Here is a 20,627-nt window from a genome sequence, read left to right on the forward strand (position 1 = left end):
GTAAAACATCTAATAAATGTATGACATTAGTTAAATTAGATCTATAATAAAACAAATAGTGCATGTATGGTGTGTAAAACGTTGCAATATCATACAAATCTTGATTTATATATGCAAAAATCTTTATTTATATTCGATGATCTTGATACATTTATATGTGAAAATTTTGATATCTGTTTGTTGGTTGTTAAACAAGGTACTAGATCTACATGTTTTAAGAATAAAAGAAATTTGCCTGGTTATCATTTAGTGTTAAAAGTGTTGGTTTCATCAAATAGAAAACCGCATCGCGGGACACACCAGTCAATCTAATTAAAATTAAATGTTAGATCCGCTCGCGTACTCGCATATGTATGGATCTAACATCTAATTTTAATTAGATTGCACAAAAGTTGAACTACTTTTACACCAACCCACAAGGCAAGTCGCGTTTGATTACAACAAAACAAAATTAGGAATTATACATATTTGACAGTTTACCTCCACTTTGACTTAATTTTTTAAATATAGAAATTAAGTCATATTTCGTGTTCTCCCCTTCTCTCTCTCTCTCTCTCTCTCTCTCTCTCTCTCTCTCTCATAGATACCAAAAAGATTGTCGTCAAAGTAGGACTTTGCATTTTAATAATTTAGGGGAAAAAAAAAAGATATTTATGAATTTTTCGCTATGTACTAACCGTCACAAAGTACGCCTATTTTCTTTGTCCACACTACCGTAGTTTGATTGTAACACATTCGTAAATTCGCAAATACGGATTGTTAATACTAATATGTTGTAATCAAACACGGCATTTTTATGTCTACTTTCAATTTGAAAAAGTAAACATGGCGTGTATTAAGTTCTCTTGTAACAATTTCATGGATTTGCTCGAAGCCTACGATGTAGACTGAATGACAACCGGGGGATGTTATTAAAATATGAATGTGTTGCAGAATCATGATGCGTCCAGTGTTCTGGGGATTGCTGTTTCAGTGGCTGACCAATCATCACTTGATATGTTGTGGTAAGCCAGAGACGGGCTATAAATTGTTAATTCTTATTGATACTGATAGATAATTAATGCTGATTTAAGGATATACGCGACGTTTCTAACATTTTTAAAAAAATTATTTTTCATCTCCTCGATATAAAGAGTTCTTGTATGATTTCCGAAATCGGTTGAAATTTTATATTAGGGGGATAGAAAGACCGAATATAAATAACCCTCTCGTTTCCACAGAAACTACGGACTGGGTAGCTCAGTGGTTAGATCACTTAATGCAAAGGTCCTGGGCTTGATCCCCGGTTGTTTTAAAGATCCATAATATTCAACTTACTTATAATACAATATAAGACTCAGATGACTTTACCCTTTTACTTGCAACAACTATCAAAATATGCTAACTTTAAAAAGACATGGCAATTTTATATACCCCAACATTTTTTTGTAGAAATCAGATAAAACGCAAGTGAATTGTACGTGAAATGTTACGAAAATTATATATATTATTGAGAAATGTCCCATATACATATCCTTTTACGTTTATTTTAAGCTGTTATCATGAATTAAATGGCAGTCCAAGGAATTAGCAGAAACATCGGGGAAAAGTCGATCCTTAGAAAAAAACTGAAAACACCCAAATATCATTTTTTTTAATATTAAAAACACCTACAGAATGTCAGTTCATATTTATAATACATACATCTATTCCCAAAGTTCCATTCATATATTCATATTGATAAAAAGTTAAACGATATAAAAGAAGTTCAACCTCCTGTGGCATCATAAGATTTTGCAAAATTAAATAAATGATTTACGTTTATGAATGATAGGAACATAAATTTTGTTGGAGTCTTAAATCCAATAGTTGTCGTAAAGAAATCTTTTTAAACAAAGAATATTTCAAAAGTCTTAAGATATATATATGAATGGTCAATGATTTTGCAAACTCTCGAATCCAAGGGCAATAACTCTGTATTCATTGAATTCTTTATCAAGTCCATTATGTGAGGAATTTTCATTTATATTTTTTACAAGACATTTTGTATATTTTTGTAAAGAAACAGTTTCATGAAATTGTTATGAATACTATTATATCATAACAACCAGCCTCAGCTTTTATATATACTTCTTGATCTCGGAGGTTATCCTGCAACATTCACAAATAACAAGAACTTATTTCTTAAACATACCATTCCAAAAGTTGGGAATGGGAAATCTTTTGTACACAATTTCCTTTCCAGTGAGCTTGACGTTTTACAAATGATAATGTAAGGTGATGTTCAAGTTAAAATTCCTGCAAGTTTGACAAAAATTAGAGATGAACATTACAAAATGAGTATTATCAGGCAGGTTATTTCTATTACAGTCAGACCAAACATTTTATTTATTGTGTTGGATGATTTCCGACCTCTACTACGATGCTATGGAAACCAGTTAATAAATGCTCCAAATATGGATAATTTGGCCAGGAACTCAGTTGTGTTCACCAGGGCATTTGCACAGGTAGGATTCATTGTGACACAGGTCATTAATTCACCCTTTGTGACACATATCATCAATTTTTTGTAACCCCTTCATAAGAAGTCATTATTTAGATTATAAATAAACAAACAACCACTGCTGATCACGGGGATAGAACTCAGGTCGCAGCAGTGAAAAGCGAATGTGTTAATTTTTACACTACCTGATCGACTTATAAAATACCCAGGGAATATGCAAGAAACAGATTTCAAAAACTTGGCACATTGAAGGTCATCAAACCACAGCGAGATGTTGAACCCTATTAATTTCCAAGGTCTTGGGTCAAAGTTCAAGGTCAGTTGAGGGAAATATTGAGTATATGTATGGGGACAATATTCAAAAGACAACCTAAGCACTGAGATTCATGTTCATACATATTTGTCTTTGTTAGATTCGAGGTTTGTTGATGGTCACTTAAATCAAACATCAAGGGCTTTAAAGGGAAAGTAATCATAGACACAATTCCAAACTTGTAAACAATAGATGAGAGGCTCTCCATGGCTGAACCATATTTGATTTTTATGGTTAAAAACTATTTCATTGGAGAACTGAGGCTCATGAAACTTTGCATATATTATATATATTCAATATTGAGAAGTCTTAACCTATTAATTTTCAGCTCAGTCTTAGAGGTCAAAGTAGGTAATCAGATGATAAAATGTGGGAAGCATGCACTTGAAATTCACACCCATCTATCTGCCTGAAGCCAATAAATATTCAGGAGTAGTGGTAGTCTAGTCTGTTCCTCGCGTTGATAAAAATATCAAATTGTAATCTGTGTGAAACCTACGTTTGGAGATCTATTATAATACAATACTCATGTTACATGTGTATTTTCGAAAATGAATTGACAGTTTCTTAATGTTTCTGTCTTTGATTACCTGTTGTCTGCTGGTTAGTTCGTAGTCTATTGGGGTCCCCTTACTATCAGGGGAGATTTTCCAGAGGTTACAATGCAAGATGAACCAATCAATTTAAAAATAACAAATGTCATTTAGTATAGACAAAATATCTTATGCACGCTAGCATGGAGTTTGAGAAAGCGAGAACTGTGATGTCACATTCATACATTGATAAGCAAAGAGTGCAGATCAAATAATCATAATAAGAGTTGTAGCGCTAGTGTTGCTTTCTCCAAGACTCATGCTCTTGTACATAACAGTTGTTAGAAAGCATGACTCGGGTAAAGCAATAAGTACATTGTACTGTCATGATAGTGTAGGGTATAGTCAACTGGAAGTTCACCTGTGCAAGCGCAGGCAAATAAATGATATTGCATCGCACTGGCTTAGATTTGGAGTTTGTGGATGGCTGATTAAAAAAAGAAAGAACAAGTTCGCGCTGACAGTTTTTTTGTTTCCGACCACCAAAAAACTGACTCGGTGTTCTCTGGGTCTATCTCATGTAGAACTACCATTTTAGTATAGATTTGTTTCTGACAAAATTCTTCCAACGTTGATACAAGTTTTGTGACAATTCGTTATTGATAAAGGTGTTACTTACTCGTTTGAATTTTCCCTTGTTTTGACTTTCGTCACCATTTTTTGTGTTTAATGGATCATGTCCAAGTTGTGTTATTCGCCACCATGATCAGTGTTTCACAAACACATCTTGTTCCCATGGATGATTTTTTATCAATGATAAATGAAGAAGAAATTAAAACCCTGCAAGTATTAATGATATATACCATTTTAATAAAATATTGTGATGTATCCTATAACACCTGTATGTATATACACACACATTCTCCCCAGATACTGGACTCTTAATATATTAGAAACTCATAATTGGCCCAAAGATGGCTTATTGCCATTAGAATTTGGAGTAAGTCAAAGTCTTACAGAATTTTTTGTCTGAAGCTTTTTGATGCAGGGATTGTTATAGCTCTGATTTAAGGACACTTAATTGATTAAAAAAAAAAAGGATTCTTGGGTTGATGTACATTGTTTAATTGGCTTTGATTGGTTGTGATGAGTACAAATATAAAATTTCTAAAAAGTAAGGACTTGTAAATTTTACAGTAAGATGTTCAAAAGTTGAAATGTATTACCCTTCCTTATAGAAATCTATATATGGTAAATTGTATTCATTTTACTTATAAAAACCTAAATTTAGTTTTCATTTTCATCATTTTTGAAGAAAATATTGTTTGTAACAAGTGTGTTTAACACATATTGTTTAAAGAACAAAGTTTGTTAATCTTCAGTCAAGGGTAATATTTGATAGGACAGCTCTCTTGATCATGTTAATAAATACACCGAAGATTTGTCCCGATATTATTGGCTGAATTGAAGCAATGTAGATTATATTTTAGCAAGCTCTGTGTGGACCTAGCAGGACTTCTTTTCTAACGAGTCGACGACCAGACACCACAAAACTGTGGGATGTACATTATTACTGGCGAAAATCTGCTGGTAATTTTACAACTCTACCACAGTACTTCAAAGAAAATGGATACCATACGGAATCTTATGGAAAAATATTTCATCCAGGTATGAAGAATTCAAGATTATGACTGAATAACATGCACTTTGAAAAAGCAAAGCTGCCATAGCTGGAAATCATGAATTACAGAGGGATGATAATATGATGTCATCGGCAGTTGTGTTTGGAAAATTTATCACCTTTAGTTAAGCCAAGTGTTTTGTGTAGAAAGAAACACTTTGGAAATGGAAACATTTGGCCAGTTGATTTTTTAGAATATTGCTAATTGGATTTAAAATCAGGAGAGGGGACTGTTTATTCTGAAAAAAGGGAGTGAAACCAATGCACCAGTTTTAAGATACGTTCAAGTTATTTCCCTTTGGAGAACAATCATACACAGTTAGGCACAAAACAATTTAATGTTTACATGCGGGAGTGGGACAAATATTCATTACTGCATAAGTGAATGTACTCAGTAAGTTTCTCATACGTATAGTTTCATCACCTGAATTTGACTGATACACAAACTATAAGTAAATGATAAATATTCAGGGAATAATTTGATACACAGAATTTTTATTATATCAAGTTATTTTGTTGCTTGTACATTTCATCTAGGATATTATTTGCATTATGACATTGTTTTTATATGTTTCCAGTTCAACAAACCATTTCTTTCGATAGTATTTTGTATTTTTACATTCACATATTTAAAGAGAAGCCGCTTTTCATACATTTTATAGTCTTTCTCACTGACTGTAGGTCTACTCTGTCCCACTAAGCATTCAAAGTTCTTCTAAATGCACTTCCTACACAGAAGAGCTCTCATCTGGAAACTGGTCATGGTATACTGAATCCGTAGTGATTCATTTTGTACCCAATGCTTGGTTTTTAATTTCTTATGAGACAGAAAACACTTTACAGTAAAACCTACTTATAATGAACGTGCTTATAACGAATTCACATGTATTGTGAAGTGATGTTTATTCCCCATAAGTGGAAAATAACAAAAATTTCATTGGATATAACAAAGTTGGTTATAATGAACTATTCTACACTAGTCTAGGAGGTTCACTATAACCATGTTTTACTGTACTTGAATTAATAAGGAATCTAACCAAAACAACACTGTGTTTGTCCCAGACATAAATTTGTTTCTCAAGTCCATGAAAGTTTTAAGTCAAGGTCTCAGCAAATCATTTGTGATTCTGTCAAGGCTAAAGAAAATAGATTCTCGCAACAACAAAAAAATGTCTTAGATAAAATCAAACAAGCACTGATAAGTGAAAAATTCAAAATGGTACTGTCTTGTATCTAAATACTCTTATTTTGACAGGAATAGTTTCAGGTAAAACAACAGATTATCCATACAGCTGGTCTGTGCCACCTTATCTACCATCAACACAACAATACAAAATGAAAAAGGTAATTTCACTCTGGGTGCTCCATTGAAATGAATTTTTTAAATTGAATACTCTATGTCAACTTATTATATACTTTTAAATTATTTTAAAGATTATTAATTTACACTTCTCTGCCCTATTCGCTTATCGGCTGCTACCCTTAAATCGCCTAATTTTATCAGCCAATCAAATGTTACTCTTGTCAACTATATTTAGTATTGGTATGGCTCACCCTGGCCTGATTATGACACCCTCCTATAGGGACATTTGATTGCGCCATGTAGGGGGACCCCCCTCCCTCTCTACTTCAAGTTTGCTGATACCGTATTAAATCTAAATGCATATTTAGGAATAGCAGAAAAGGATGTACAAAATAATGGTGAATTTTGCAACCCCAGGGTTTTGACTCCAGGATGTGTCCAAATTAGTCATATTGTTTAATGTTAATACATGTACAAGTATTACATGTATGTAAAGCCTTTCACCAGTGTATGCACTTTTGAGGGTACTGAAGTTTTACATCTTGTTTTATACTGCTGCTCAATACTAAAATTTAGCATCTATATTCAGAAAAGGAAATTTTTTTCTCGATTTCATAGCCCTTGGGAGTAGTGATACTTTTAACTAGTACTCGGGTGACTGATAAGGCCTGTGGCCTCTTGTTATCTTTATGCATGTAAATTTGATAAGCAGTCTTTGTGACAGGTGTGCCCTGGTCCTCAAGGCAAGCTACAGATGAATGTTATTTGTCCAGTGAATGTCTCCACACAACCAGAACAAACACTTCCAGACATCCAGTCTACCCAGCATGCACTGCAATTTATAGGAAAATGGTCCAATCAGAGCAAGCCATTTTTTCTGGCTCTGGGATACCACAAACCTCACATTCCATTCAAGTTTCCCGAGGAATATCTAAGTATATATTATCAGATTTAGTATAGCTATTTGACTTGCCTAGTACTATAAGTATGAAATGATTGTATGTGTAACTATATCCTCATAACAAAAATGTAAGTGCAATCAAAACATATTGTTTGGGATACTATGTAAGGATTTCAGATACAGAGATAGCAGGACAGGGGGGAAGAGTTCGGTCTCCATGTTCTTCCTCTTATAGATATGAGACTGAGGCCCCAGGGAGGGTCTATGAGACTGAGGCCCCGGGGAGAGGCAAAGTATTGTTAGAAACACTTTTGTATTCCTGTAGTAGTAGTAGAAAAATAAGCATGATTAAAATCACAGGCAGTTATATCCCTTGTGTTTGAATTTACTATTAAAGAGTACGTATACATGTACTTATATATATTGATATATGTATATTACAATTTTATTTTTGCAAATCTTCCTATCCACAAAATTCCAGAAACTGCAGAAAATACCCGTTATACAATTTATGTCATTTGCACAATGTCAAATTACGTACGCGTGCAATTGAAATATCAATTATCATTTGCAATATCTGATATATGAGCATAACTGTAGAACCCAATAGCTTTTATATAATTATTCAAATTCATAAAACTTACAGGTAAGCATTGTGGTCCACGAGAATCATACAAAATGCATGTCTATAGCTCATACAGTTCTGGTACATCATACAGACGTGTAATATTACATGTCTATAACTCATACAGTTGTGTTACATCTTACAGACGTGTAATATTACATGTCTATAGCTCATACAGTTGTGTTACATCTTACAGACGTGTAATATTACATATCTATAGCTCATACAGTTGTGTTACATCTTACAGACGTGTAATATTACATGTCTATAACTCATACAGTTGTGTTACATCTTACAGACGTGTAATATTACATGTCTATAACTCATACAGTTGTGTTATATCTTACAGATGTGTAATATTACATGTCTATAGCTCATACAGTTGTGTTACATCTTACAGACGTGTAATATTACATGTCTATAACTCATACAGTTGTGTTACATCTTACAGACGTGTAATATTACATGTCTATAGCTCATACAGTTGTGTTACATCTTACAGACGTGTAATATTACATGTCTATAGGTCATACAGTTGTGTTACATCTTACAGACGTGTAATATTACATGTCTATAACTCATACAGTTGTGTTACATCTTACAGACGTGTAATATTACATGTCTATAACTCATACAGTTGTGTTACATCTTACAGACGTGTAATATTACATGTCTATAACTCATACAGTTGTGTTACATCTTACAGACGTGTAATATTACATATCTATAACTCATACAGTTGTGTTACATCTTACAGACGTGTAATATTACATGTCTATGTTACATCTTACAGACGTGTAATATTACATGTCTATAGCTCATACAGTTGTGTTACATCTTACAGACGTGTAATATTACATATCTATAACTCATACAGTTGTGTTACATCTTACAGACGTGTAATATTACATGTCTATAGCTCATACAGTTGTGTTACATCTTACAGACGTGTAATATTACATATCTATAGCTCATACAGTTGTGTTACATCTTACAGACGCGTAATATTACATGTCTATAACTCATACAGTTGTGTTACATCTTACAGACGTGTAATATTACATGTCTATAACTCATACAGTTGTGTTACATCTTACAGACGTGTAATATTACATGTCTATAACTCATACAGTTGTGTTACATCTTACAGACGTGTAATATTACATGTCTATAACTCATACAGTTGTGTTATATCTTACAGACGTGTAATATTACATGTCTATAACTCATACAGTTGTGTTACATCTTACAGACGTGTAATATTACATGTCTATAGCTCATACAGTTGTGTTACATCTTACAGACGTGTAATATTACATATCTATAGCTCATACAGTTGTGTTACATCTTACAGACGTGTAATATTACATGTCTATAGCTCATACAGTTGTGTTACATCTTACAGACGTGTAATATTACATGTCTATAGCTCATACAGTTGTGTTACATCTTACAGACGTGTAATATTACATGTCTATAGCTCATACAGTTGTGTTACATCTTACAGACGTGTAATATTACATGTCTATAACTCATACAGTTGTGTTACATCTTAGAATATTACATGTCTATAACTCATACAGTTGTGTTACATCTTACAGACATGTAATATTACATGTCTATAACTCATACAGTTGTGTTACATCTTAGAATATTACATGTCTATAGGTCATACAGTTGTGTTACATCTTACAGACGTGTAATATTACATGTCTATAACTCATACAGTTGTGTTACATCTTAGAATATTACATGTCTATAACTCATACAGTTGTGTTACATCTTACAGACGTGTAATATTACATGTCTATAGCTCATACAGTTGTGTTACATCTTACAGACGTGTAATATTACATGTCTATAGCTCATACAATTGTGTTACATCTTACAGACGTGTAATATTACATGTCTATAACTCATACAGTTGTGTTACATCTTACAGACGTGTAATATTACATGTCTATGTTACATCTTACAGACGTGTAATATTACATGTCTATAACTCATACAGTTGTGTTACATCTTACAGACGTGTAATATTACATATCTATAGCTCATACAGTTGTGTTACATCTTACAGACGTGTAATATTACATGTCTATAGCTCATACAGTTGTGTTACATCTTACAGACGTGTAATATTACATGTCTATAGCTCATACAGTTGTGGTACATCTTACAGACGTGTAATATTACATGTCTATAACTCATACAGTTGTGGTACATCTTACAGACGTGTAATATTACATGTCTATAGCTCATACAGTTGTGGTACATCTTACAGACGTGTAATATTACATGTCTATAACTCATACAGTTATGTTACATCTTACAGACGTGTAATATTACATGTCTATAACTCATACAGTTGTGTTACATCTTACAGACGTGTAATATTACATGTCTATGTTACATCTTACAGACGTGTAATATTACATGTCTATGTTACATCTTACAGACGTGTAATATTACATATCTATAACTCATACAGTTGTGTTACATCTTACAGACGTGTAATATTACATGTCTATGTTACATCTTACAGACGTGTAATATTACATATCTATAACTCATACAGTTGTGGTACATCTTACAGACGTGTAATATTACATGTCTATGTTACATCTTACAGATGTGTAATATTACATGTCTATAGCTCATACAGTTGTGTTACATCTTACAGACGTGTAATATTACATATCTATAGCTCATACAGTTGTGTTACATCTTACAGACGCGTAATATTACATGTCTATAACTCATACAGTTGTGTTACATCTTACAGACGTGTAATATTACATGTCTATAACTCATACAGTTGTGTTACATCTTACAGACGTGTAATATTACATGTCTATAACTCATACAGTTGTGTTACATCTTACAGACGTGTAATATTACATGTCTATAACTCATACAGTTGTGTTATATCTTACAGACGTGTAATATTACATGTCTATAACTCATACAGTTGTGTTACATCTTACAGACGTGTAATATTACATGTCTATAGCTCATACAGTTGTGTTACATCTTACAGACGTGTAATATTACATATCTATAGCTCATACAGTTGTGTTACATCTTACAGACGTGTAATATTACATGTCTATAGCTCATACAGTTGTGTTACATCTTACAGACGTGTAATATTACATGTCTATAGCTCATACAGTTGTGTTACATCTTACAGACGTGTAATATTACATGTCTATAGCTCATACAGTTGTGTTACATCTTACAGACGTGTAATATTACATGTCTATAACTCATACAGTTGTGTTACATCTTAGAATATTACATGTCTATAACTCATACAGTTGTGTTACATCTTACAGACATGTAATATTACATGTCTATAACTCATACAGTTGTGTTACATCTTAGAATATTACATGTCTATAGGTCATACAGTTGTGTTACATCTTACAGACGTGTAATATTACATGTCTATAACTCATACAGTTGTGTTACATCTTAGAATATTACATGTCTATAACTCATACAGTTGTGTTACATCTTACAGACGTGTAATATTACATGTCTATAGCTCATACAGTTGTGTTACATCTTACAGACGTGTAATATTACATGTCTATAGCTCATACAATTGTGTTACATCTTACAGACGTGTAATATTACATGTCTATAACTCATACAGTTGTGTTACATCTTACAGACGTGTAATATTACATGTCTATGTTACATCTTACAGACGTGTAATATTACATGTCTATAACTCATACAGTTGTGTTACATCTTACAGACGTGTAATATTACATATCTATAGCTCATACAGTTGTGTTACATCTTACAGACGTGTAATATTACATGTCTATAGCTCATACAGTTGTGTTACATCTTACAGACGTGTAATATTACATGTCTATAGCTCATACAGTTGTGGTACATCTTACAGACGTGTAATATTACATGTCTATAACTCATACAGTTGTGGTACATCTTACAGACGTGTAATATTACATGTCTATAGCTCATACAGTTGTGGTACATCTTACAGACGTGTAATATTACATGTCTATAACTCATACAGTTATGTTACATCTTACAGACGTGTAATATTACATGTCTATAACTCATACAGTTGTGTTACATCTTACAGACGTGTAATATTACATGTCTATGTTACATCTTACAGACGTGTAATATTACATGTCTATGTTACATCTTACAGACGTGTAATATTACATATCTATAACTCATACAGTTGTGTTACATCTTACAGACGTGTAATATTACATGTCTATGTTACATCTTACAGACGTGTAATATTACATATCTATAACTCATACAGTTGTGGTACATCTTACAGACGTGTAATATTACATGTCTATGTTACATCTTACAGATGTGTAATATTACATGTCTATAGCTCATACAGTTGTGTTACATCTTACAGATGTGTAATATTACATGTCTATAACTCATACAGTTGTGTTACATCTTACAGACGTGTAATATTACATATCTATAGCTCATACAGTTGTGTTACATCTTACAGACGTGTAATATTACATATCTATAGCTCATACAGTTGTGTTACATCTTACAGACGTGTAATATTACATATCTATAGCTCATACAGTTGTGGTACATCTTACAGACGTGTAATATTACATATCTATAGCTCATTCAGTTGTGTTACATCTTACAGACGTGTAATATTACATGTCTATAGCTCATACAGTTGTGGTACATCTTACAGACGTGTAATATTACATGTCTATAGCTCATACAGTTGTGTTACATCTTACAGACGTGTAATATTACATGTCTATAACTCATACAGTTGTGTTACATCTTACAGACGTGTAATATTACATATCTATAGCTCATACAGTTGTGGTACATCTTACAGACGTGTAATATTACATGTCTATAACTCATACAGTTGTGTTACATCTTACAGACGTGTAATATTACATATCTATAGCTCATACAGTTGTGTTACATCTTACAGACGTGTAATATTACATGTCTATAGCTCATACAGTTGTGTTACATCTTACAGACGCGTAATATTACATGTCTATAACTCATACAGTTGTGTTACATCTTACAGACGTGTAATATTACATGTCTATAGCTCATACAGTTGTGTTACATCTTAGAATATTACATGTCTATAGCTCATACAGTTGTGTTACATCTTACAGACGTGTAATATTACATGTCTATGTTACATCTTACAGACGTGTAATATTACATGTCTATAGCTCATACAGTTGTGTTACATCTTACAGACGTGTAATATTACATATCTATAACTCATACAGTTGTGTTACATCTTACAGACGTGTAATATTACATGTCTATAACTCATACAGTTGTGTTACATCTTACAGACGTGTAATATTACATATCTATAGCTCATTCAGTTGTGTTACATCTTACAGACGTGTAATATTACATGTCTATAGCTCATACAGTTGTGTTACATCTTACAGACGTGTAATATTACATATCTATAACTCATACAGTTGTGTTACATCTTACAGACGTGTAATATTACATGTCTATAGCTCATACAGTTGTGTTACATCTTAGAATATTACATGTCTATAGCTCATACAGTTGTGTTACATCTTACAGACGTGTAATATTACATGTCTATAGCTCATTCAGTTGTGTTACATCTTACAGACGTGTAATATTACATGTCTATAGCTCATACAGTTGTGTTACATCTTACAGACGTGTAATATTACATATCTATAGCTCATACAGTTGTGTTACATCTTACAGACGTGTAATATTACATGTCTATAGCTCATACAGTTGTGTTACATCTTAGAATATTACATGTCTATAGCTCATACAGTTGTGTTACATCTTAGAATATTACATGTCTATAGCTCATACAGTTGTGTTACATCTTACAGACGTGTAATATTACATGTCTATGTTACATCTTACAGACGTGTAATATTACATGTCTATAGCTCATACAGTTGTGTTACATCTTACAGACGTGTAATATTACATATCTATAACTCATACAGTTGTGTTACATCTTACAGACGTGTAATATTACATGTCTATGTTACATCTTACAGATATGTAATATTACATGTCTATAGCTCATACAGTTGTGTTACATCTTACAGACGTGTAATATTACATGTCTATAGCTCATACAGTTGTGGTACATCTTACAGACGTGTAATATTACATGTCTATGTTACATCTTACAGATATGTAATATTGTGCAAAAGACCAATGTTTTAGTATTTTGGAAAAAAAGAAACAACAACAACACTGAACTTAACTTTCCATCAAAATGAATTACATGTATTTAGGTTGTCTGCATTAACTTAAAGGGGCATCAGCTGTGAAAGTGATGGCAACCATTTTTTTTTTTCAAAATCTCTCAATGGCATAGAAATGTATTTAAAAACATTTTGTACAAAAACAAGAGAAACCTATTGAAACTACATTTAGGTAGCCGCTTTTAGTGTAAAGAAATATGTCAGGAAGAATTATAGTCTTGCAAGACAATAATTATTTAATCACCTAAATTACATATTTATGTGTCTGCTGTGAGGTTAAAAAGTGTTTGAAATAATTGAATACTGGTGCTATTATTGAAATATATAATGTAGAGCAATTTTCATTCAATTCAATTTTTGCTATTGTCCCTTTAATCCAGTCACCTGTCAGAAATCACATCAAAAAGACAACACTCCACCTGATTAAGATGTGCAGGTGCATCTTTGATTTACAGCTGCTTTCCTTACACTTTTGTAGAATTCTATCCAATAGACGATATTAAACTTGCCAAGTACCATACCAAGCCCCCAGGATTGCCGTCAGTTGCTTGGAATCCGTGGGCAGACTTACGAGAACGAGACGATGTGAGAAGCCTCAATGTTAGTTTTCCTTATGGTCCTATTCCAGAATCCTTCCAGGTATACCACACTAGATACTGATGAAAAGTCACTGCACAAGCTTGGATGTCAAGCAGCATTTCAAGTTGTTCTATCATTGCCTTAAGATATACAGCTCTAACTGCTTATTAGCTTAAAACATTCACAAATATAACGTTTACACGATGCATGTAATTAGTCAAGATAATGCATATAGGTGTATCACATGCATACCAAGTATACGTGTGTATATTGCCATAATTTAAGATCATTACCACAATCAACACACGAGAGTAAGTGTGGATGTACAGTGTATATACATGTTCATTTTGACATTAAGAAAAAGAAGAGGTGTATAGACCACATTGACATTGCTCTTCTGAGTGTTTCCCTTACCACAGAGAAAAGCGGACATCTGTTCAATATTGAAAAGGATAGATATGAAATAACTTCTTTGATATTTAAATATGAGTGAATAAACATTCATGAAGAAAATGAAAACTGTATGATTTTGATTTGATCAGTGTCAGAAATTATCCCATGGATTTTGGTTTGAAGGTGGGGATCTTAAATTTTTACCAAATGAAAGGATGGAATCAGGCAATTGACCCAAGAAACTGTTCTTTATCAATGATTGTTTAAGGCTGGGATTTCAAGATATTTAAGCCCAAATTTCGTCCAAGTTCAAGTGAAATAGTATACTGTAAATCACATTTTATTCACGAGAACTTTATTTACATGTAATTTTGCGAGACTAGTCAGTTGCAAAATTTTATTCTCGCAAATAAACATGCAGCCATGATTTGAACAAACTTGAACTATACTACCTGGAGATGCTTGCATAACGAAGGTCCTGCTGTTCTTGAGAAGATCCCCATGTAAAATTTTAACCCCCTGTTGTAGTACCACCCTCCCCCTATCTGCCATTGGATCAGTTTGATGTCATTGTTGTATTGTATTTACAGAATTTATTTGCCATTACATCAATTTGACTGTCATTGTTGTACTGCATTTACAGAAACAGATGATTCAGTCATACTATGCCTCAGTCACATATGTAGACAGTCTTTTGGGTCAGGTGTTTTCGGCTTTGGACAGGAATGGGTTTTCAAATAACACAATCACTGTTCTTGTGGGGGATCATGGTAAGCAATGATGTCTCAAGTTCTTTAATGAGTCGTATAAAATATCACACAGACTTAACGGCTGATTCTTTTGACAGGTTGGGCCTTAGGTGAGAATCAGGAATGGTCCAAGTTCAGTAACTTTGAGGTAGCCACTCGTGTGCCTCTGTTGGTGTCAGTGCCAGGGTTGACCGGGAAACCTCTCTATGGTCCTCCAAGACCTCAAACCTCAGAAAGTTTGTCAGTCAAAACACATCACAACCAATATCAGACTTCAGATGGTCTTGTAGAACTTGTGGATATATTTCCTTCACTTGCGGAACTTGCAGGACTCCCAGTCTTGGAGATATGTCCACAGAACTCCTCAAACACAACACTTTGTACAGAGGGATACAGCTTTGTGCCTTTAATAAGAAATGCTACAAACTCCCATATTTCTCCTATCGTACACAGTTGGAAGTCGGCTGTGTTTAGTCAGTATCCACGCCCGAGTGTGCAGCCAGAAACAGACAGTGATCAGCCAAGAGCAGTCAACACCCGGATTATGGGGTACTCAATCAGAACTGATAACTGGCGATACACAGAGTGGATTCAGTTCCATCCCAACAATTTCACAGTCAACTGGAACAAAGTCTTTGCCAAAGAGCTTTATTTACGAGATACAGATTCTGAGGAGCACAACAATGTCGCCTCTTCTCCCCAGTATCAAGAAATTGTACATAAACTGTCCATCAAACTCAGGCAAGGCTGGAGAGAGGCCTTGCCACTGAACAACTACACCTAATAAAGTTAATATATTTATCAATATGTACACTGTTGATTTTGATTTTGATTTGAATTAATTTTTTAATGTTTTTTCATACAGAGGTAAGTTCAGTGTTAAGTTAATTAGAAATTGAAGAAGACTTAAACCCATGGGTGTTCCACTTTTCATGGTGTGTACATTTGGTTGTCATTTGTCTTTGTGCTACACAAAAAGCTATTTGCTAAACTGAAACAATTCCAACCATAGACATAAAACTAATGGTAGATCTGCTTAGACCAAAAAAAAAAATTAATAGATAGTTTCTCAAGCCAAAATTTAAAAATTTTGATGAGGCAGGCAGGTATTTTTAAAAAATAAAATTTACATGGCTGTAGCATGAGTTATCTTTCCTGTTTATACGCCCATCTTTAGACAGGACGTATTATGATACAGTGATGTCTGTACGTCTGTCCATTCGGGGTTTTCTGTTTTTAATTTCTTTTCTCTGTCGCATATCAAGCTGAAATTTGCTATGTAGCTTCTTTGTGGATCACTCTAGATCATGTTACAATTTTTGATCAATTTCAACCTCTCTTGCAGGAGTTTTGCCCCTTTATTTAAAATTATTGTTATATGGAGGGTACATAATTTTCAAGTGAGGACCATCTTGTTATACAGAGAATTTGTATGGAAATTGAAGTTAAGTGTATACTATCATTCCTAAACTGAGTATGCATTCAATAATTATTTGATCAGAAATATACTTACAGTTTCATCAAAACCTTCTGAAAGTTTTACATAATATCTATTACACAAGAGTTTCCTCATTTACATAAATAAACAAATAAAAGTTTGGGGGGGGGGGGCGGTCCATGCGGTACCTTTGCAGTGGATGCGGCGGTGCCTGGGAAACTGTTGATCGATATTTTCTTTATTTTTGGCCTAACATTACCCCCCCCCCCCTATTTGGCTATGCCAATAGATAGATAAAAGAAGCTTTTAGTTTTATTTGGACTACACGTGTGTTGATATAAAGTATAGCAGCAGGATTGTTCAGGAACTAGGTTTTGAAGAGAATCAACAAAGGAACATTTTCTGATCCCAAAAAAGAGCTCTGGGACAAAGCCTATGAGGACCACTAATGCAAATCAAAGACGTTATATAAAGCAAACGGAAAGCGAAATAACGCGAAATAAAGAGGCGTTATAACGCGAAATAAAGAGGCGTTATAACGCGAAATAAAGAGGTGTTATAACGCGAAATAGAAAGGCGTTATAACGCGAAATAGAAAGGCTTCCTAACCCAAATGAAAGACGTAATAACGCGAAATAAAAAGGCATTATAATACAAATGAAAGGTTATAGGCGTAATTAACGCAAAGTACGGATGTTATGAAGCAAGAGGAGAGCGTAATTACGCTAAGTTAAATGTGCAATAAAGTACGCAAATAAAGATGTAATGATGCGCAGAGAGAGGAAGACAGGAAACTAATAATAACTCTATATCGCACCCCCAACTGATACTCAATAAATCAAATATTACGATATTCTGTATTTCGTAGTCATGATGAAATATTGTTCTTATCAAATAAGGACCTTACACTCCCGCGAATTTGCCGTGTATGAGCACTTTTCAAAACATGTATGTATACATCCAAAATCATTTATTTTCTCACTCACTGTTTATCCGCAAATATCTAAACCATGATTGATAAAGACCAAATTATAAATTAAGAATACACATATATTACTTATGAGTTATATACTCAGCTCTATACAAAATATTTCTTTGTGTTTTCCATCCTCTTGAATTTATATACATGGATAAAAACTTCCGCAGCAGATTCCCTTGAATAAATCTTGATCTATATATAAATTTTGATTTACAATTTTTAAGATATCACATTTTACTTACAGTATAGAATTCTGAAATTAATGTCATTCCATGAAAAGTTGATGGTTTATAAAAGACAGCACTTATAAATCGTTTTCATAGAACTTAAACATTCTACAACGATAGAAAATATATGATAACTATAGATGTTGTCATAAGACAGTAATACCCGCACGCAGCTGTTTGCCTTTAGATCATGCTCTATACTATATATATTCTTGCTGCATATATCAAGATGCATTGAGTATTCTGGTGAAGTGCCCCGGGGTCATCCCAAACTCCATCATTTTTTCATTGTTCAAATATCTTTAAAATGGTTGAGATTCCAACCATTAAAGCAAATATGTTCTTGTTGCACATGACACAATGCACTGGGGATAAGGTTTTTCCATCCCATTTGCCCTTTGAGGTGGAAAAGAAAATTCCGAAAACTTGTTGCACATCTAAAGGACACCACCAATCATCTCCCAATAGATGATTAGGCTACTGCATAAAAGGAGTTCTGGGAAGAATGTTTTTCAACCCTAGTGTGAAAATGAAAAACTTGACACCTTATTGCACATATATATAGGACACCAACAATTATCTTCCAACAGATTATTTGGCTACTGCGTAAGATGGAAGAGAAGTTCTGAGGACCAAAGTATATTCTTTGTCGAAAAAACATCTTTTTAATGCCCATTTTGCACCCAGGATGAAAATGAAAATTCCAAGAACTAATTGGACATCTATAGGACACCCATCAATCATCTTCCAAAAGGACGAAGCCCCCGGATTTTACCGACTTTAACTTGAAATATGTCTCCTATTTAAGTCATTTGTACTATTTTCTATCATTTTTAATAAGGTGAAATTAGTAAAATGAAAAAATTAAGTTCTCCCAATAAAGTAATTCAAGAAATCAAAAGATTTTGTCATTTATTTCTCCGGGAGTGGAAGAAATTATCGCTTTTTTTTATCGTTTAGTACATTTTTCTAAACAAGATACTACGATTTACCTTAAATGTTAAAATTTTAAGAGGGGGGTGGGGGTGGGGGCTGAGCCCCCTTAAATCCGCCACTGTGACACTATACACATAAAATAGTTCACTTATGCTAAAGATTCTCCATGGCTTCTCCCAGGCACGATTGATATCATCGTCGCAAACCACGGCCAATATGTACGATCATCTCATCTGGAGAGAGCAATATATGCGGACTCCGGACCGTGGCTCGAGGAGAGAGCTATATACGGACTCCGGACCGTGGCTTGAGGAGAGAGCTATATGCGGACTCCGGACCGTGGCTTGAGGAGAGAGCTATATGCGGACTCCGGACCGTGGCTTGAGGAGAGAGCTATATATGCGGACCGTGGCTTGAGGAGAGAGCTATATGCGGACTCCGGACCGTGGCTTGAGGAGAGAACTATATGCGGACTCCGGACCGTGGCTTGAGGAGAGAGCTATATACGGACTCCGGACCGTGGCTTGAGGAGAGAGCTATATGCGGACTCCGGACCGTGGCTTGAGGAGAGAGCTATATGCGGACTCCGGACCGTGGCTTGAGGAGAGAGCTATATATGCAGACCGTGGCTTGAGGAGAGAGCGATATATGCGGACTCCGGACCGTGGCTTGAGGAGAGAGCGATATATGCGGACTCCGGACCGTGGCTTGAGGAGAGAGCTATATGCGGACTCCGGACCGTGGCTTGAGGAGAGACCTATATGCGGACTCCGGACCGTGGCTTGAGGAGAGAACTATATGCGGACTCTGGACCGTGGCTTGAGGAGAGAGCTATATGCGGACTCCGGACCGTGGCTTGAGGAGAGAGCTATATGCGGACTCCGGACCGTGGCTTGAGGAGAGAACTATATGCGGACTCCGGACCGTGGCTTGAGGAGAGAACTATATGCGGACTCCGGACCGTGGCTTGAGGAGAGAACTATATGCGGACTCCGGACCGTGGCTTGAGGAGAGAACTATATGCGGACTCCGGACCGTGGCTTGAGGAGAGAGCTATATGCGGACTCCGGACCGTGGCTTGAGGAGAGAACTATATGCGGACTCCGGACTGTGGCTTGAGGAGAGAGCTATATGCGGAATCCGGACCGTGGCTCGAGGAGAGAGCTATATGCGGACTCCGGACCGTGGCTCGAGGAGA

The 20,627-nt window shown here is 34.6% G+C and overlaps 1 protein-coding gene across 2 annotated transcripts; it reads left to right on the forward strand.

The window, feature by feature from the left end:
* Positions 1 to 786: 786 nt before the first annotated feature.
* Positions 787 to 16,658, forward strand: LOC125678092 (iduronate 2-sulfatase-like). Of its 2 annotated transcripts, none has more exons than XM_048916219.2 (8): positions 787 to 1,004; positions 2,350 to 2,486; positions 4,819 to 4,996; positions 6,265 to 6,353; positions 7,037 to 7,247; positions 14,607 to 14,767; positions 15,744 to 15,870; positions 15,948 to 16,658. In XM_048916219.2, exons 1-8 carry the CDS (start codon positions 923 to 925, stop codon positions 16,631 to 16,633), a joined length of 1,671 nt encoding a protein of 556 aa, XP_048772176.1. In that variant the 5' UTR covers positions 787 to 922; the 3' UTR covers positions 16,634 to 16,658. The 2 variants fall into 2 exon arrangements, with proteins under 2 accessions (XP_048772176.1, XP_048772177.1); XM_048916220.2 differs by having other exon boundaries at positions 794 to 1,004; positions 6,271 to 6,353.
* Positions 16,659 to 20,627: the final 3,969 nt, after the last annotated feature.

Source organism: Ostrea edulis, chromosome 2 (genome assembly GCF_947568905.1).
Source record: "Ostrea edulis chromosome 2, xbOstEdul1.1, whole genome shotgun sequence".
NCBI lineage: Eukaryota > Metazoa > Mollusca > Bivalvia > Ostreida > Ostreidae > Ostrea > Ostrea edulis.